This window comes from Catharus ustulatus, chromosome Z (genome assembly GCF_009819885.2).
Source record: "Catharus ustulatus isolate bCatUst1 chromosome Z, bCatUst1.pri.v2, whole genome shotgun sequence".
In the NCBI taxonomy this organism is placed as follows: domain Eukaryota; kingdom Metazoa; phylum Chordata; class Aves; order Passeriformes; family Turdidae; genus Catharus; species Catharus ustulatus.
Window position 1 is genome coordinate 27,646,275 of NC_046262.2, and position 21,299 is coordinate 27,667,573.

The window sequence follows — 21,299 nt, forward strand, 5'->3', positions numbered from 1 at the left end:
TAACTGAATACAGTGCCATATGTGTGATTTTGTTCAGATATAATCAAGGAATATGCTGATATAAAGTTAAGAGAATGATGCCAAACATACTTAGGTAAGGGAAAATAAGGGAACTGTGTAAGACGTATAGTGGTGTTAAATAAAATAATCAAGCAAATAATACAATAGGAAATATCCAGTCCTAACAGCTATATAATGGAATTCCAAAATCACTTTTTCATTGTGAATCACAAAGAAGATAAGAGATGTGACAGTGTTTAGCTGACTGGCATAATTTTTCCAGAAATAATTCTAGTTAGACCATTGTGGGATATGTTTTGGTGCACATATTTAATTTTGAATACAACTAAATGAAACATCTAAGTGAATGAGTGTGTAAAATAAGCTTGCTGTGAGATTTTGCAAATATCTATCATCATTCCTTAATATATAATCCTGCCATGTTTTTTTAACAAGTGTTTTCTATATGATGTAATTATGAGACATCTCATGCCCCTGTATTATGCTCAGCAAAAGATAGTTAAGACCATATATCTTACCATGAGCTTGCATTTAGTGTTGTAACTGATCTGTACTGTCTGGAAATGACAGTAAAATCATTTCAGATCGAAGCGGTCTTTGTGTTTGAAGTTAATGTTTGAAGTTGTGTTCTCCATATCTCAGTTGTGTAAAAAGAACACAAAATATTCCCCTGAAGTATTTTACTTTAGGGTAATATGGATGGCTAGTGACACCAGTCAAATCAAAATCAATTTCAAAGAAATTTACTGATGCCCATTATTTCCCCTAAAATTTTCTTTTTAATGTAGTTTTTAATATGCACATTCACACATTCTTTCACTACCACTACAGCCCTGTGGACTGCTTTGAATTACTTCTGAGCTTTCACAGGTTCCTCAGGAACAACAGATACTAAGGGAACATACTTACATGTACTTGGAGGCAAACCATTGTGGTCACATTAATTCTTCACAGAGAGATGAAATAATTACCAAGCAACTTAATAGTAAATTCTCTGATAAGAAGTGTGAACATAAAATGATACAGCAATGAGAAAGGCAGGAATGTTTGAAATTAAAGCTCTTACTGCTTTTATTCAGCTTGTAGGACACTAATTCAATGTATTTAAGAAGAATCTATTCATATTGTAGGTCATTTTATTATTATTTATTTTCTGCAAATTTATGACAATTTCTAGGTAAATATTCCTTCACACTGACTGGTGCCTGACATCATTGACATCAATTGGGTATCCAGCACACTTTTATTTTCACAGCAGAAAAGCTGAACAGGGATTCTAACTTGTCCATGTAAGCAAAAGTAAGACCTGATGAACTAGAAACAGTAGCGATTAGTTGCGTTTCACACTTTACCTCTGTTTCTGCTGCATGGGCTGTTGTCTCATGGCCATATATTGCATGTCCTCTTGCAGTCTATTAAGAGGAGAGTCTGGCTTGACACGAATCCCATAGTAATGATATTTGGAGTTCCCCCTTTATGAAAGAGTAAGAATTAAAAAAGTAGTAATACTAGTTTTATATATTTACATTACATTTACTTTACAATTTACATTGGCTGGAAAATAACACACACAAATCAGGTCTCACTCTCCTGTCACACCTGTTTTACATGACTGTCATTTTTCTACCTTTGAGAAGTTAGTTCACTCTCTTAAACAAATATTATCAGCATATTAACTTACATTCCACTTGAGTAAGAAAAATAAAATGCAAATAAACACAATTTATCTAGTTATGGGCAAACAGTATTCTTAGTGATTTCCAAATGGCAAGTTATGTTTTATTTGTAATGATAAAAATCTGAAGTGTAGTTACCAAAATATAAACGCATAAACTGTCAAAAGCAGAAGAAATAAAAGTATAATAGCATCTTGAAAAAATATAAAACTGTTCAACATGAAGAAACACAACTAACAGAAAAACACTAGTATTTTAATGCAGGTCTTATGTATTCTTTTGCCTAGCAGACAAGTTTCTTATTCATAATTATGACTTTTTTTTAAAATTATAATTCATTATTTCAATTACACAAACCTAGTTCCAAGTCTTCTGGTCCGTAGTCCCATGAAGATTGACCGTATGAGTTTTCCAAAGGAGGCAGCATTGACTGGATCCAACTTGTGCTCCTGACAGTGTCGTAAGTAATGGTTGTAAAGGGTACTTCTTGGAAGGCTCACTCCTTCTGCAGTTTCATAGTTGTCTAAAAGCCATTGAAGCTATATCATATACAAAACAGAAAAAAACTTTTATTATAGACTTTATTAAAAATATTGTAGCCATACAGCACTAACTTCTAACAGTTGGAACCACCCTTCAGGTCTACCAAAAATCACTTCCTTCATCAGAGTGTCTTTAAATGTTAGTTGAACAATAATGCTTTCATATCTTCAGAATTACCAGGAAACAGCAGAACTCTTTGTACTTGTGACCTCAGGAAAGTGTTCTTTTCTTAAAATATTTTTAATTCAATACCACACATCAGTACATGGTAAAGGTATCTATGCTTTGGAGACAAATTGTTAGTACAAAGAAATAAAGTAATCATTAATGTAATACACATAAATTGCAGAAAACAAATTCCTTGGACACTATAGGTAGTTAATGTATTTGTAAAAACCTGGAATATGATACTGTTTCTCTTTGTCTGTTATTAAAAAACATTAAGATATACATAAGAAAAAAGTTCCTGCATAAATGTCAAAGAGCTACCTAGGTAACATTGAAAATAACTGGTACATCTATGAATAATTAGGGATACAAACCCTATCAGCTGTAGCCTGCTTGCCTTTGACTTCCAAACGGCACAGAATGAGTTTCTTGGAAAAACAGTAATCTTTTCATGTAATTGTGGCTGATAATTAGAAACATGCAAGAAAAGACTTTATATAACAACACTGCATGTTCTAAGTACAGCATACTCATTAAATACCTCCAGCTGTTGCTAATACCCAAAAAAAAAAAGTTAAAAGGACAATTTAATACTCCTAGATTTAATATTAAAGGAAAATGACAAAATACATCAAAACCAATATAGTCTGAGAGTATACTGAATTTCATTGTTTTACTTTTTGGTGAGTCAACATTTTCCTTATTTTTCCCAATACTTGTCATGGATCCCTACAATTTTCTAAGCTCTAGAAAAATACAGAAAGAAGATGCAAATGCTTCTGAAACATAAAATTTTTAGCTTGGTTTGCAGGCAATTTTGCACTTCAAATAAAGTAAATGAAGAAGTACAGTTAATCATCATACCATTGTTTTATATATACTAATATTTAGAAGTACTTCCAAACTGAGCACCTGTAATTTTGAAAAAGCTGAAGAAAAGGTATAATTGTAAACATTTGAGTTTTGCGTGCAAGTATTAAACTTATTCCACTAGTGATCTTACATAAGCCTGTCTTGGCTTACAAACAAAGGTAATTATAGCTTTCAATGGTTGCAATCTATCCATATCAAAAATCTGTTATTACATCTCTATTTTTATTAATACATTTATATAATATTTGTCATATATTGCTACATCTAGAATAGAACCAGAACAATACAGAACGTGAAGTACTTCTGCTCTCCCCAAGGGGAAAAACTGTCAATCCCAAAAGACTGACAAACAAAAAATAATTATTTTGTAATGAAGTTATGTATGTAGCATTAAAGATATTTTCCTCCAGATGGTTTCTAATCTATTATTAATCACTTTGAGTGCACTTCATTAACTATATGAATTTCTAACAGATGTTATTTCAAACATAACGTGCATTATTCAACACACAAAAAACCCCAAATAAAAAGTTAAGTGCAATATAAGAATCTTTGCTCTTGCAATGAGTTACTTAGTAGCAAGGGCTTGAAATCCTTACTTGATAGATTATAGCCTGGAAGAAAAAGTGCAGTTAACTCATGATTTTAAGAGAAAATTGAATCCAACCATTATTTTAAGCAACTTTTAAAAAAACCCCACATATTTTTCTACCAACCTGAAATACAATTTTAAAACTGTTCAGGTTTGAGTCCTGGCTTACAAATTTGTAGTACTGACCATAATGTATTGGTAAGATGGAGAAAGGTACGAAATATTTACAGAGCCAGACCTGTTCAATCGAGTGTGACTTCAATTAAGCTGCAATGTTTATAAAATACTCAACTATCAATTAGTTGAATAAGTTGATCCCATGCAGAAATACATCAAGAAACAAAAGAAAACAGAGGAGAAATTTTAAGGACAAACTCCATAAAATGAGAACTCATGTATTTAAGAAAAAAAATCCTACAAAACCTCACTGAGGTATCAAAGGTTGAAAATTAAAATCCCAAACTAAAACATTCCCAGAAATTAATTTATCATCTGCAAACTGTGCAAGTTAATTAAAAACACAATTTAGAATTCTATTTTAAAATTTGTTAAGCCAATTATCTTATTAAATGCCAACCAACCATTAGAAGGCAAATTCAAGAAAAGTTTAAATAGATGAAGTGTACATCTACACTTAAACTTCCTTTACACTATCCTTGAGTTTAAAGACAATAAACATTGTTTCAAAAACAGGCAAAACATCCTGTAGGCTTGATCTAGATTTTAAATTTCTTTCAAAATTACCAAAACCAGGAAATACTTATTGCCACTAAAATATGTACAAGGGTTGTTTTAAATTTTTCTTTCCCCACAAAGATATATCTCTATCACAACATTTTTCACAAATCGTTCACAGTCAATAAATACCATGATAAGTCTTCACAGCTGGAAAGACTGTGATCTTCTGTGTAAATCTTGTTATTAGGAAGACACTGTGAATAGTGCCTAGAATTAGGAATGAGCGAAACAGTTTACAGAGCCACTGCAGCTTACCTTTCTTGGCTTTATACAAAGACTATGGACTTCCTAACAGGTTTAACCAGAAACTTAAATAGTTCCAGAGCTTTAAGTCCTTCCATAGAGTTCTAAAACATTGCCAAAAAAGTTATGATCTGTTTAAAATTACATTTAAACAATGATTTTCATATTACCAGTCTAATAATGTTGATTATTATTTAAATATTAATAATTTTGATACTGTTTTATCTTCAAAATAATTATTTTGAAAGCACACAAGGTGGAATCTAAATGTCCTTCTGTATATAATTTCCTGGAACTTCTTACAACATGGTTTTCCTCTTCCAATTTTAGGTTTAAGAAAAAAGAAAGTTTGCCTAATTTCTCCACAAAACATTCTTAATTTTAACTTCAACAAAACCAGACTCCTACAGGAAAAAAAAAATCCAAAACCCAAGCCTTCAAAGCATACATTTTAAATCTGAATTCCAAAGGACAGTTTCTACCATCATACTGTACTTTTAGACTGCAAATTAAATTTCAATTTCTTCTGTAAAGCAATAAGGGTATTTGAATTTACATAATAAGTAATGCTGAGAAGGAAAAAAATTAATATAAATACAAATAAATCAACATGGCAAAAATACAAAATTCTAAACTGTAAGTACCAACAGAAAAAAATTCAGAAAGACTAACAACTTACAAATTAATAATGTTATTTATATAATACATTTAAAATTAACTTGATCTTTCCCCTTTATTTAAAGTTATATATAATGAATTTATTACTATATTTGGAGATCATGTTTTTGCCCAAATATATTTTAGCTTTGTCTTTGAATAGTTCTTAACTGTATGACTTGCAGGGTAAGAACAAAGTAAAAGGTAGATGAACATGACATTTCTGTGTACTTTAAATTAAGGCACTGCTTTCAGTTTTTACCAGGTCATCATAAGGATCCTTAGGGTTCTTAAATAAGTAATTTCAAAATAAACTCTTTAGTCAGAGTAAATGAAGAAACACCTAAGAATAACCTAAATATATTATTTAGGTGTGCTGTTTGTTTCTTCTTTTCCTCTTCACATGCCCCAAAATCAGTATATGGTACACAGTTCTTACATTGTAGATAATTTTATTTAAAATGCCAAAAGCCAGCTAATTTAGAATTAATTGAACTTAGGTTGACATTTACATTGTAACTTGCAAAACAGTCAAATGTGTTAACTCATCCTAACACAGGTGTAGAGCATAGGAAACAGGTAACAGTTTGCAATATACCATAAAAGACATTTAATCTGACAAAATAAAGCCATGGGAGGTGTAGTAGAAGATTACAAGCAACTAAGATGGGAAGATTAAGAGCAAAAAGTAATAATAAAATAAAACAAACATTTAGAGGCAGGCTAAGCATGCAGAACAAGCAAGAGAGAGTGTATGTGAAGAAGAGACAACTTACATGGCTGTTGAGAAGAGAGCTTCTGTGAGTGGACAGACCATCAGACTTTTGCAGTGTCTCAATCGCCATTTCAATCTGATAATAGATGTCATTAAAAAAAGGACTCAAGATGGGATAGTAAAAAAGCCTGATCAGAGAAGTTTTGACAGATTCCTTACAGATCAACAGAAATGCCTGCTTTATTCCTGGCTAGGGCAGATATATTTTATGAAAAGGGCTCATTCTAGGGTCCCAGTGAACACAAGCCTCCTCAATGAGGTAAGAAAGTAATTTTGTTTGTATGTATACTGTAGGATCACAGTCTTAAAGTTCATTTTACCTTCCAAGCTGCTCAGAATGAGCTCAAAGATGTAGAATTACTGTTGAGCTGCATTGAAATAAAAATAACCCAGACTGAACAAAAATATAATACTAAAGGAAAAAAAAAAAATCCCTGAACAATTTTCAGAAAGGCCTCCATATGTTTTCCCTTCAACTAGACCAGGAAGAAACATGCAGAGCTTGCAATAAGAATTGAATTAGAAACAAAACTTTAACTATCTGAAATCACAGAATGAAATCCCAAAACAAAGTAATTCAATAGGTTTTATGCCATTAGCTTCACTGGGACAGGACATCAATCCTTAACTCCTGCCAGCATCCTTTGAAGATCCCCAGCTGTCAAAGTAAATGGAAAGTCAGGAGTTACACAGACTGCAGGATCCAGCCTTTGGAAAAGCAGATTTGTTCACAATAATTTTACTTTTAAAAAGGAAAAGAGAACACAGTATAACTAAAATACAAAGTAGATTTTTTTTTCAAATGCAAATGTATGGTTACTCTCACATCCATTTTCTTTCTTTTCCTTTTAAATAACAATGGATATTTTGATTTTGATCAGTTTGGTAACAACATTAAAGAAAAAACCTAACTGTAATTTATCTGGGGGGCCAGAAGAGCAAAAACCAACAATGAAAATGACAGAGACAATGGAATGCACAGAAAGAAAAGGCACACAATTATTAGCTACAATAAATGGCCAAAATGAAAGCAATGGAATCACCACTTAAACTTTTAAAAAATACTTGTAATTATCTCTGTGAACATTTTTAATGTTTTAATAGCCCTCTCTATCCTACTTGAAATACCACAGTACTAACAATAATTTTAGTGACATAATTCATCAGTATTGGCTGAATTTATTCTCTGTATAGCAGAAATGAAAACCTACTGTAGTTGATACTTGAATCTACCTGTAAAATTAGTTTATCCTTTTTTTTTCCCAGTGCAATTAACAAGTATTTTAGCAGTTGTGAGAAGTAATTTCTTTTAATTGTGTAATATTAGCTTTTCAAGCCTCTAAAAAAAGGTACATTATTAAATATATACAATAATTACATAAGAAAACATTCTTGCTTGGCAATAACGTTCTTTCTTTTAACAATCTGACTTCTTCACTGCCTTGCTTCAGTGGAAAATACTATGAGGTCAAAGTATTCAATCACACAGGAAAAATCAAATTTTGAAAGCATGCTGCAAGGGTAAAAATGCAAGCAGAAAAGACCATCATAAGCTCAGCTTACTACACATTGTAGTGAGAGAACTTCCCTTCCTAACAAAATATTACACTCAAACAATTGAGATTGTGTAGACATTTAAATCCCAAATTTGAATGTAAGGTCACATGTACCACAGTGCTTAATCTGCAGCAGTACTGTACACTGGGGTTACACCACCTGCTGCTCATTCTCACTACTGTCCTACATTCATTTTGTTGCTGTAACTTGTGGCCTTCTTCATTCAGACAACCAATCTGTTAAAAAGATGGGAATGTCTAGAAATTTCACTTGAAAAGTGGTATTACAGACGACACTGACTCCTCACTGCCACATTGATTCCATGGCTTTTGGGGATCAGTGTTGGGTTTTATGTCATTTGCAAGATTTATGTTGCTGGAGTTTCTTTTAGTAGACTTCATCAGTTTGACTATTGAAGGCAAAGAATCTGTTCACTTTTAGTGTATCACATAAGCCAAGCAACACTGGTTACCACTAAAATACGTTAATTTCTTTATCAGTCCCAGAAATGGGATCTATATTTAAAATGAATCTCCACCATATTCTACTAGGACAAGTTTAAAGAGAAATTGTTTTCACTACTAATTATTTTGTTCACCATTTTTGGGTTATATTTTGATAACATGAACTGTCACATTTATCTGACAGATGTGTCTATAACACCAGAAATGGTCTTTGCATACAGATTGTAAAATAACTTCTTAACTATTTAAGTTTTTAAGAGGAGCACAAAATATGATTGAAGACAGATTTTTTAGACACTAAGACCTTTCTGAAAACTTACAGCTGCTTCTTGTTTTACTCTACTGGTGCCCTGCAGGGCTCATTTCTAGGGCCAGTTCTGTTCATATTTTTTTCAATGACCTGGATACAGGAGTTGAATGCACCATTAGTAAGTTTGCTGGTGTTATTAAACTGGAAGGTGCTGGTGACTCTCCTGAGGGACAAAAGCCCTTACAAAGAGAGGGATGTGGATACAGTGGAGCACTGGGCAATCACCAGTGACAAGTCAAAGTGCCAGATTCTGCACCTGGGATAGAAAAATGCCAAACAAGTCTAAACTGGGACAGGGGCAGCTCTGGGGATGCAGAGAGGGCTCTGGGGATGCTGGTTGGTAGCACCCAACCTGCAGTGGCAGCCAGCAGTGTGCCCTGGCAGCCAGAAGGGCAGCAAACCCCACAATGGGTGCAGCAAACCCAGTCCTGGGTGCAGCAAATCCAATCCTGGCTGCAGCAAACCCAGTCCTGGCTGCAGCAAACTCTGCATCCCCGGTCATCCAAAGAGGTGACCGTCCCTCCATGTCCAGCAATGGGCGCAGGTCTGGGCTCCACCATTTCCGAACAATGGGAAGGTCCTTGGAGATGCCTGGAGAAGGGCAAGACAGCTGGTGGAAGGACTGGATACCATGGCTGTGAGGAGCTGCTAAGGGGTTTGGGCTTGTCTAGTTTGGAGAAAAGGAGGCTGAGGGGCGACCTCCCTGCTCCCTGCAGCTTCTTGAGGAAGGGAAGTGGAGAGGGAGGTGCTGATCTCTTCTCCCTGGCATCCAGTGATAGGATGTGTGGGAAAGGCTCAAAGCTGTGCCAGGGGAGGTTCAGACTCACCATTAGGAAGGGAATTCTTAATAGACAGGGTAGTCAAGCCTGATGATGCCCTGAGCATGTCAGTGTGTAAGGAGCATTTGGACAGAGCCCTTAACAACCTGCTTTACCTTTGGGTCAGCCCTGAAGTGAAGCAGTGGGAATAAATGATTCCCGTAGGTTCCCACAGGTGAAGTATTTTATTTTCTTCTGCTCTGTTATTCCTAGGTTTTGGATTTTCAAGAGGTTCTATGTGACCATGTGTACAGGAAATAGAAGCTACCTGAGTAAAAAGTTCCTTAAGTGAAGGATCTGTTCCTTCAAGCTGTTAGGTCCTAAGTTCTGGCCAGGGACTTTTATTTAGGCTCTAGAAAAACTGAACATTATGTCTCTATTCAAACAGCACTTAAGCACAAACACAAAATAACTACACGAGTAATACAGTGCATATTGTTATGATATTTTGTGGAATGATAAAAGTAATTTTAACATTTAAAATTATATTCTGTGTAAATACAAATGGAAGATTGATATTCTCCCATTTTTAACAATAAGCAGTGAGAGATTCCAGGCACAACCTTCTACATATTTAGATATATATGTGATAACATGCATATATATATGTGATTAACATATGTGATATGTTAAATAAGAAGAATTTAACTTATTTGAATATGTGCTCAGTCATACATTCCCTCCTTTTTTCTCTTAATAAGACTAAAAACATTTATTTAAAAGTTCTGATAACTGAAATGTACACTATCTCTCCCACTGCAATTCCAACTAAACCATGTTAAATGTTACGCTACATGTAGGAACACTAATTAATTTTTACAGTTACAAACACAGACAGTCACTAAATTAAGGGCATTATAGATGAGAAAACTATGATTGTGAATTTCTTTAATTTACTTTGTTAGCCAGGTAAAATACTGCCTGGTACTGATACTGACACAATCATTAATGAATAAGGATATTCTCCTGGGGTTAAAAAATTCAGCAGTTTGATCCCAGTATGTGCGTCTATAACGCAATCCTTACATGATCTACTGACTTGGATGTTATTGACTGTTTTTGCTAGGTAATGTCTTAGTATTCATTAACATGTTACTAGATAAACAAGTTACACATAATAGTCTAAGATGCATACAGCACAGACATAGCAAACCCATTTTGCAAAAAAACTCCCTTCCTCTTTGGAAGAAGAAAGAAATAGTTATTTTCCCTATGATTCAACTAACAATTTCCACGATTAACTAACAATTTAACAATTGTACAAAATATTTATTGTAAGTTGCTCTGAGGAGGTAAACAAAAAAAAAAAAGGAAAACAGTGTACAAAAATTGAAGTCCTGAGCTTTAGTGAATAATCTGGGTACCCTACAATTTTTTTTTCTTTTTCTGTTTGCATTTGCAAACCACTCTCCACCAGCAGCAGGGCAGGCAGGTGGTATCTTAGTATTCAATATATTGTTGCAACATGCTGAAAAAGATAGCTCCTGTCTCTTTTTCCACAGGCACATCTCATTCACAATGCCCTTTATTCAATTCCAAAGGTTCACTCTTTTAGGCTTTAAAGGAAGTGAAATTCAAAAGCAGCTATCATCACAATGCTCCATTATAAAGGAATTACTAATTCATCATATGTATACAAGAAAAACTGATGTGGTGGTACAGCTAGCTAAGTCCTGGGTACTTGTGACAATTGTGCCTACCTAAATAAGGCAGAACTAATCTGAAAATACAGGATAAATGGACACAGGCCTTTTGAAAATGTGATACTTATGCCCTTTTAGGATGCCATGAACATACATGGTTTGCGGTGGCTTTCAGTTCTATTTCAGGACAAAGTATTCAAAGTATGTCCTAACGTTTTCTGAAACCTGTGTCAGAGAGTTCTGTCAGGCAGACAAGCTCCCCCACAAGAAACAAGTTTGAAAATGAAATTGCATTGACCATGTGAAGAGAATTCCAAACTGGCCCATACAGATGGGAGAATTAAATCTAAAAGATTTGCATTCTTGTCAATTGAAAAAGCTATAGTAACTCCTGTAAACAGACTGTGTGAAATTTTGGTCAAAATATTGAAACAATACTATGAAGAAATATTATGATTTATTTAATCTGTGGAATGAAAGAAATGTAAATAAGCAGAAAGAGAAGAAAGAAAAAAATATGTCAAGCGCAGTATTTTACATAAAGCTGACCTTAAAAGAATGCTAATAAACCTTAAAAATTTAGAAATATAAGTGCATTTTTTATTCCTAGAAAGTCCCTTGATTAAACTGTAACTATGAAAGTTTAATATACATAACAGATATGGGTCAAAACAACTGCTGCAAATGCACACCACCAATAGTCTGCAGGTACATAAGACAGGTATTCCTGACTAATGAATACAGCACATTCTCTTTGTAATTATAAAAAGAGTAATCTGGGAGAAAAAGCACACCAAGCAGTTACAGACTGGAAAAATAAAAAATGCTTGGAGTTAAATCTGATTACCTTTTCCTTCTCAAATTTTCAAATGTATTGCTGCCCAGGTCCCAAGGGACCCTGACACAGTTGAGGTGGGGTAATGCAAATATCATTAAATTCAATGAAGTGAACTGCAAGGTCCACTTCACCTGGGTCATGGCAACCCCAGGCTACAGGTTGGGTGGGGAAGCATGATAGCAGCCCTGCAGAGAAAGATTTGGGGGTGATGATTGGGGAAAAACTCAACAACAGCCAGCAATGTGAACTCACAGCCCAGAAAGCCAGTGTCCTGGGCTGCATTCAAAGCAGCGTGAGCAGCAGGCCTTCAGGGAAGGTGGAGAGGGACTCTTAATAAGGGACTGCAGTGACAAACTGAAAGGGGAGAAACAAAGGTTGGATATGAGTAAGAAATTCTTTACTGTGAGGGTGGTAAAACACTAGAACAGATTGTCCAGAGAGATTGTGGTTTCCCATCCTTGAGGGTGTTCAAGGCCAGGCAGGATAAGGCCTTGAGTAACCTCCTGTAGAGGGAGGTGTCCCTGCCCCTGGTAGAGGGCATTGGACTACATGATCTTTAATGTCTCTGCCAACCCCTAAAATCTATGATTCTCTCTTTATCTTCTTTGCTAGAAATTGACTAATTTACCATCTTTTCCCCAGATCATCCAGTTATTTGTATACCTAATGTCTCATATACATCTTTAAACATATCCTAAACCTTTTTCTCTGTGGTTATTTTCCTCACTTTAGGATAAAAAACCAAAAAAATCCCCAGTAAAAATCTTTTGTCAAGCTTGTCATAAAGACTTGAAATATATACATTCCACCTAACACCGAAAAACACAAGTAAATATATCAGAGTTATTCACACCAGAGAACCAAAATAGAGAAACTAAAGAGAAAATTCAATTCAGATTACCATTAAAATAAAATTTGAAAGCATTTTTGGCATGACAGTCTTAGACAGAGAGAGTGGTCATATTAGGACAAATGTGTATTTAATCAAAACCAAAGAAAACCTGTAGTCCTTTAGAAAGTTGATGCATCTATGCCATTGATAACCAGACTGTTTCGAGAACATCATGGCAAAGTCTCCTGGCATCCAGTTTATTACACATTTTGAAACAAAACAATTAACTAAATTCTTCCCATGGATTGAAAGATACCTATTTTTGACATCTTAAGATTAAGAAACTGTGTTTCTTAAGATCTTTTAAAATCCCCAGTAAAAATCTTTTGTCAAGCTTGTCATAAAGACTTGAAATATATACATTCCACCTAACACTGAAAAACACAAGTAAATATATCAGAGTTATTCACACCAGAGAACCAAAATAGAGAAACTAAAGAGAAAATTCAATTCAGATTACCATTAAAATAAAATTTGAATACTATATTGGAATAAACTGATTTTCCAACAACTTGGTATTTTGATAAACAAATACCAGAATAAACATTAAACTGCCAAAACTGGGAACACTATAGTTGCTGCAGAGTTTTTATGCAGAAAACACACTAAAAGACAATGAGGTCACTCCTTAACAGAGGAGAAGCAAGGAGCATAGACAGACAAAGGCAGTGGGTAGGTGTGGCTGACCTCAATAGCAACTTATTCTCCCTTTCCCACATTCCTTGTCTTGTGAAGATGACATAGTCTCAATGCAAAACATTACAATGTAGCAGTAAGGCACTCGAAGGGACAAAGAAATACATAAATTGTTTTGGTGACATTGCTACACTGAAACCTCTGGAAGAGACGGGGAGAAACCATGAGGCTCCACAGCTCTGAAGCAGAAAGCAAAGCAGGAGATTTATCAAGGCACAAGATCCACCTGATACCTTTTTTTCACAAAAGAAGTCACTGTTCTCAGTTGCAGGAATAATAAATAAATATATTGCCTGTATATGATGTTAGACAAAATGATCTAATAATCCTTTTTGCATAAAAATCTGTGCATCTCTGATTTGACCAGAAATGTTTTATTTTATGCCAAAATGGATTTAGCTACATCAAAATTACCAGAGAAGTTAAGAAATGGAGGAGGGAAAAGTGCCTGTACTGAGAAGGAAATTAATAAACAAAATCTCACTCAAACTTCACTCCAGATTGTAACCTTCATGCCCTTATGTAAGATTTACTATTTACTAGTTTTTCTGAAATAGTTACAATACTTCCACTAGAATTGTATTATCAGGATATGGTATTTGCATTGGGCCTTCTTACTTCTTGTTTTCTTTCCAATAATTACAACATATTTTCAGCAGGTACTATCCTTCCTTGAAAGTTAATAGCAACTGTTTTTACTAGCAGAACTAATAGCTTGTTGTGATACATTATATCCATATTAATTATGATTTTATTTTCATGCAGATTTAGATTTGCACTGAAATAGGATGAATTTCTGTAACTGTGTGAATGGAGACCTCCTATGGTGGGTGATTGCTGAATGACAACTGTAAATTGAGGATTAGTCATAAAGCTTGTTAGAAAACAAGTCTAATAGATGGGAGCCTCTCACTGACTGACAAGCATAACAACATATTTATTACTAGAAACTGTATGATTTTTTTAACCTTGTGATATTATGAAATATGGTGATTAAATCACCTTTTTTCATCACAGGAACAATCCTTAGGTGTTTACATATGGGGAAAAAAATCGAAGATTATTTATATTTCATCATTAACATGGCAATACAATTTTTTGCAGAGTCCCTTAAATGTAGTGTTTCCTTATTTAATGAGAGCTGCCAGTAAACAAAACAGATGACTCTTTCATACAGGTTTCAACATGCAAATTCATTTCATATAGATATCCAGCTAGGCTAAAGCAGTTCTTCTTCAGTCTGCAATCACAATATGTTCTGGATCAATCCACAAAAATACTCACATGAAAATTATAATTTTGGAAACCTGCTTACCTACTGAGCATCTCATATAGAAGTTCTTATAATCAGAATGACTTTCTGGTTTTGAGAAAAAAGCCTTTTTAGCACACAGAGACAGTAGCTTAATAGGCCAGCAAGGGATGAAGCAGTGAAATCAATGGATATGAAAAAAGTAAAGAAAAAGCTAACAAATATTCCTCATGCATACCAACATAAAACACTACTGTATATATGTTGGAATAGTTTTGACAGAGCACAAGTCTTGATATTTTGGCTTTATAGCAGCACTTTCAATGCATGCTACAGCTCAATAAGTACAGCTTTTTAGTGTGAATGTTTGACAGAAAATGAAAACAAGTTAAATATTACAACCAAAATATTAAATCTTTATTAAAATTCTGAAGCAGAACTCAGAATTACATTAAACCATAAAGAAACAAGTGAAAATAAACTTAAGCTAAAAAGTCTATCTTTTATTTAATTCTGCATCAAAAAATAGCTTACCTGCTTAAGAGTAAACTATAGTTTCAATTTAATTAATCTAAAAGACAGTTAATAAAATTTACCTATTTTACATATTTTACTTTTAACCTGAAACACTCTTGCTCCTTTCTTCATTTCTTTTTAAGCTAGATGTATCAGAAAAAGATAACATCATTCATATAATAATTTTTGGTTATTACAGAATGCAATGATTCAATTAGTGAGGGTGATAAACGATAAAACAAGTGAAGTTATCAGCTAAGAAAAGTAAACAGAACTAGTACCTCTGTGGCAAAATAAAGAGAACTTGTGATGACCACATATATTAATAAATAAATTCTTGTTAATTTCTATATCCTTTTTTTCTATATGAAAATTCTCCAAACTAATTCAAAACTAGGAAAATTTTTCTGCGTATTATTCTAGCAAAACAGTCTAGATATAGGTTATTTTGATGGCTCCAATATATTCTCTACATAAGAATAAAACAAGTTATGATGGTAAAGATCAAATGAAGATGACATGTGAAACAAGTTCTACCTATCTAAGGTGCAACCCAATTAAAGTATTACATTGCTCTATTTAATGCAGTTTAATTATGCTACCTAGTAAAATTAAAACAGACTTGGTGCTTTCAAGTGACTATAAACTAAACCTTTAATGTTTCAATTAATTCTTGAATGTTTCAGCTGAAACACACCTAGCCTAAAATTATGATCTAAAATCATGTTATGTCCCGCTTCCTTAGCAAGAAATGTACTTCATACATATTCTAATGCATCATTCTTATAAAAAACTGTATTATACAGAAGAAATAACACCCCAAGAAACCGAGGAAATTATTTTAGTGTCAAAATGCAATTTAATAATTGTTGTTTAACTAGCAGTATTTTTTCCTGTTCTTAACAGTGAGTTGATACAGCAGTATAGAATTAATTCTGAAAATCAGGCTATTTTACTGACACATAGAGCAAGAGAAAGATGCTGCTGAAGCCATGAACTTTAGCTATTGTTCACTGTTGGCAAATTCTACTTTTAATTATTGAAAAAATGATCAAACCAGTTTTTAATTTTCAAAATACAGCGTGGAGTTTTGACATTAGAATAATTCTAGGATTTTCAACTTCTAAGTAACTCTACTACTCTTCATTAGTGTTTACTGGATATATTTAAGCCTCCCTTGTTTTTACAGCCAGTTAAGCACCTGAATTCTGAAAGAGGAATGACACTTTTTTCAGAAACCCTAATCTTCTATTAAGTCATGCACAATACAGGCAAATGTTAATACACACTCTTTTTTATAACTCAAGTATAAAATTCTCTGCTGCTGTGAAAGATCCCACTATGTTCAAGCAGGATAGTTACACTACTCATGAATTTTGACTCTTCACAATTTTTACTTTCAGGAAATAATACTGCACGGGTAATAATTTCTTGCATGGTACCAAAAATTATATTTACCTGTACCAATCACCTTAAGACTCAAATTGAAGAGAATTTTCAGATCCTCTAAATTATCCAATGCTTTTACATCAGTTTCTAAAAATTAAGTCCCCTAACTTCATTGTCTTTTTGAATACTGATGAATCTATATTATTACTGATGCTTTATCTCCTTTCTATATTTTCAAACTGCTGCTACCCCATGCTTCGCAGTTCTCTTCCCCATTACTTCCAAATCTCTATGTGCAGACCAGAATACTCAGAAGAGTGATGTAAAAGTGCTCCTTAGAGCAGCAAAGGTAAGGTTTTCCTAACTGAAATACAGGCTGATTGAGTAAGATCTTAGGTAAAGTTTTTCATGTTCATGTTTATGCAACCACAATATTCTATACCACAGTTGTAACAGAATGCATGCTCCCATAGCACTGTCAGATATTCCCACAATGAGCTTTTAATTTGGAACAGAATTTGGAGACATACCATAGATAAGTACGAATAAAGTGTTAAAACATATTACCTCAATATTCTGAACAATTGGAAATTTTTTGAAATAAGCTACCAAAACTACACTAATATCCAGGTGAACAAAGAGGGAAGTTACTGATACTGATCTACAATTTACATTATTTAACATTTACATCTAACACAGTTACACTCAACAACACTGCATTTTTCTTACATTTTCAGAAAAATTATAAAATGCTAAAATTTTTAACATAAGAAATGCAATTATTTTCAAGCTGTCAAGGGAAAGGTATGCCTTCATGATTAAGTTTTCACAGTATTCTTACTCCTGCATGTTATACATATATAGTGCTTTTTTTACAAAAAGGACTATGCAATCCTTATTCTGAAAACATAGTACTGCAATGCATTCTGCCGCAAAAACTGTGTCAGTCTGCAAGAACATCTGAGTGACTAGAAGACCAGTCTCAAAGGTTTTGCATCAGTCTGGAATACTTACTGTCGCTGGGGAGGCCCGCGTTGTGTGAGTCACTGTATGACCAGAATTTTCCATTGAATTGCCAATCAGATAGGTCCCTCCTGAGCTGCTAATGAGTTGTCCTCCTGTTACGCCCATCTGAATCCCTCCAGTGCCCACCATGCTATGAGATGAGACCACTGTTGTCACCTGTGCAGAACTTCCTTGAGTATCAAAATAATTTCCCCCAGTGTTTTGACTGTACATCTGGGTTTCTGTGTAAGGATAAGTTGTTGATCGGCTTCAAGAGAAGAAAATAAAAGAAAAGGGAAATGAATTATTTGTATTTCATTTAGCTGAGGGTAATGTTATAACTCTAGAAACTGATTTACAAAAATGAAAATCAAACCAGATTGGCAAATAATCCCTCTCTCCTCAGAGAATAACAGTTAATCAAGTTAAACCATTAAATAACTAACTCAGTGTCAATGATAACCCAAGTATCCACTCAACATTACGGAAAAACTGTCAGTGTTACATAAAGAGGAAAAGAGAAAGGAACAAGAAAAATTGAAGGCAGGCACATAGAGCTACTACAATTATTAATATACTGCAAATATAAAATATATTTAATTTATAAAGCTTTGCCTGCATTAACTTTTTTTAAAATCTGACAACAGAATGTTGATTTCTCATCGGATGTTATAGGTTTTGCATAATGTACAGTTTGCAAAATTACAAACAATTCATACAAATGTCAGTTAACAGAGTCCAACGTTCAAGAATCCTCTGTTGTCTATTGTTTTTAAAGTCACTGAAGCTCTTGAATGAAGCTTGAAAATCGGAGTCTGGCGGTATTTTGGGAAATGCAGTTATTTTTACAGGGCAAATTCCAAACTAGACATGAATTCATGTAATGACACAAAATGGCATCTAATAAAAAAACCAAACAGAACTATAATTTATAAAATGGTTGCAAAGATTAAAGAAGTTAAAGGAATGTAACATTAACATTTTAAAAATAATTATCAAGTATGAAACATTCACATGTCATTAACCAGTTCACCTTGATCAACTGCTCAGCTACTGAAACCTTCTATTATATGTTTCATGTTCTTATTCACTTACAGTAAATTCACGAATACAAGCCGCACTGAGTATAAGCCGCATCTCTGGGTGTTGGCAAATATTTCGGTTTTTGTCCATAGATAAGCCGCACACGAATATAAGCCGCTTTGTCGTTTGCAGCGAGGACCCGCGTGCAATTAGTAACAGAACCGCGGGAGGGCGGGGTTTACTGGCTGAGCTAAGGCTGTGCAGGCTCGGCCCGCTAGGGGCCGCTGACGGGGCCAGGTGGCCCAGCCCGGTGCTGCAGCTCGGGGCCGGCCGCCGCTGCCACTGGGCTCGGTCACCCCGGGTCGGCGCTGCCCTGCGGTGGCAGGCAGGGACGGAGCTTCCCCCGCTCCTACGGCAGCGGCGGCGGGCAGGGACGGAGCTTTCCCGCGCCCGTGGCGCCGGCGGCGGGCGTGGACAAAGCACCCCGCCTCCTCCCCGAGCCGCGGCAATGGCGGCGCGCACTTCCCGCCCCCCCCCCGGGCCGCGGCAATGGCGGCACAGGGCTCCCGCTGGCTCCCCGAGACGCAGCAATGGCGGCGCGCACTTCCCCCCCCCTCCCCGGGCCGCGGCAATGGCTGCGCGGCCCCCCCGCGTCCTCCCCGGGCCGCGGCAATGGCGGTGCCCCCCGCCCCCGCCCCCCCCCGGGCCACGGCAATGGCTGCGCAGGGCTCCCGTCGGCTCCCCGAGCCGCGGCAAAGGCGGCGCCCCCCCCCCCCCCCCTCCCCTGGGCCGTGGCAGAGGAGGGAAGAAGAGAGCTCTCCCGCCTCTCTCCCCACCCCCCGTGCTCCCTGCAGGGAGCCAGGGCAACACGGTAACACTGTAACAATTGCGAAATGCCGGCTTTTACTGGCCAGTGCTTGGCTCGGCACTCTGGCTGGCACGTCTGGGGTTGTAAATGTCAGAAAATTATTCACATATTAGCCGCACCCGACTATTAGCCGCACTTCCGGGTTTCCACCAAAATTTTTGTCAAATTGCTGCGGCTTGTATTCGTGAAATTACTGTATTTTGAATCATTAGTCTTCATGTGTTATAATCTTCTTAAAATTTTTGAATTTGTATTTGTTCCCACAACTTAAATTAGATATTTAACCCAATGTATTTCAAAATTATAAAGTAAATAGAACTCATTTTTTCAAAGACTGGATCTTTTTCTGTTGACAAGCATGATAACAAGTAAAAATCAGTCAGTTTACCCAATCATTAATTTTCTCATTTAAGCATAAAAATTGGTAACATTTCTTGTTATCCAACGCAATATCAATTTATACAGCATGTAACTAAACAAGTTGAGAAAACTCCAACAACCAAACAACAAAATCCCAGACACTTTTGTACAGAAACAGGTGGATGCAGGAGTCATGTTTTATGCAGTAAGCTGGTGATTGACACCTTTGCAAGAACCTGAAATCAGACTTTTCTTCCCCTTTTTCTGTACAATATTTATTTTTTTTATTAATATAGAGAAAAAGTCAAGGCAATTGACTGTTATTTTTTTAATTACGAAAACTTATGTAAGATTACTTAATTAGAAAACAACAGACCCAGAAATTGTAATTTCTTCTTTACCTTCAGAAAAGTATAACTTCTAAATAACTGAGGAACATAATAATACCTCATCAACAAACAATGTCAGAAATTTTGCTTTATTAACTACGGCTACAACAGGTTCTCCCTTCCCCTGCAGAGACTTCCAGAATCTCCAAAACTTGAGTTTTGAAATCGGAAATGTTTCATAAGCCTCATACTGCCTTATTCCCTCTTATCCCTTTTTAAGCTATTTAAACATTTTCCATTTTGAGTATTTCAAAAACCTCAAGATCAGCTGCAAAAAAACTTTAACCCAAAACAAAGCAAAATAGTTATTTTAGGGACTAATGCTCAAACAGACACCTAATCTATTAACTCTCCTTTTGGAAGTCAAAAACAGTTGATCTTTGCATTGCACTAACCTATGTAAATATTGAGGACAAGTCCTGACTAATCTGCTCTCTCAAACCAAGCTGTCGTGGTGATACCTTGTGATACCTTAGGGATACTGTTTATCTTAGAACCATAGAAAAGATCTACTGAGGTGTTAAGGTTCAAAAAAAATAGAGTCCAACCAGTAACTGAATGTTGCCATCTTAATCCCTAAATCATGTCCCCATGTGCCACATCTAGATGTTTTGTGAACATTTCCATGGATGGTGGCTCCACCACTTTCCCTAAACTGCCCGTTCCACTTCTTGATCACCTTTCTAGTGAAGAAAATTTTTCTTAATGTCTAACCCTTGGCGCACCTTGAGGTCATTCATCTTGTGATGAGCACAATAACCACTACCAGACTGGAGTTTGCCTCTTATCTTTACATGTGTGAACAGTGCTATGCAATAGAGGTGAAATGTAGGGAAATGTTGTGATGTAGTGATTCAGGGGAAATAGTTCATGGAAATGATCACCAAGTGACTGACACTGTAATTTCTCCCAAAAGAGGAAAGAAAAATCTTGGTATCAGTTGTCAGTAAGGGAAGTAATGAAAGGGTAAGATCATTGTTGACAGCAAAAATA

The 21,299-nt window shown here is 35.4% G+C and overlaps 1 protein-coding gene across 5 annotated transcripts in view; it reads right to left on the reverse strand.

The window, feature by feature from the left end:
• RFX3 (regulatory factor X3) overlaps window positions 1–21,299 on the reverse strand; it is a 118,939-nt gene that overhangs the window by 23,667 nt on the left and 73,973 nt on the right. For 4 of the 5 annotated variants that reach the window (XM_033085588.2, XM_033085590.2, XM_033085587.2 and 1 more), the window contains exons 4-7: window positions 17,676–17,934; window positions 6,288–6,362; window positions 2,055–2,236; window positions 1,374–1,493 (exon numbers count right to left, since the gene is read on the reverse strand). In XM_033085588.2, coding sequence (XP_032941479.1) covers window positions 1,374–1,493; window positions 2,055–2,236; window positions 6,288–6,362; window positions 17,676–17,934 — 636 coding nt within the window. The remainder of the gene's footprint in view (window positions 1–1,373; window positions 1,494–2,054; window positions 2,237–6,287; window positions 6,363–17,675; window positions 17,935–21,299) is intronic. The other variant, XM_033085591.2, reaches the window with a different exon arrangement.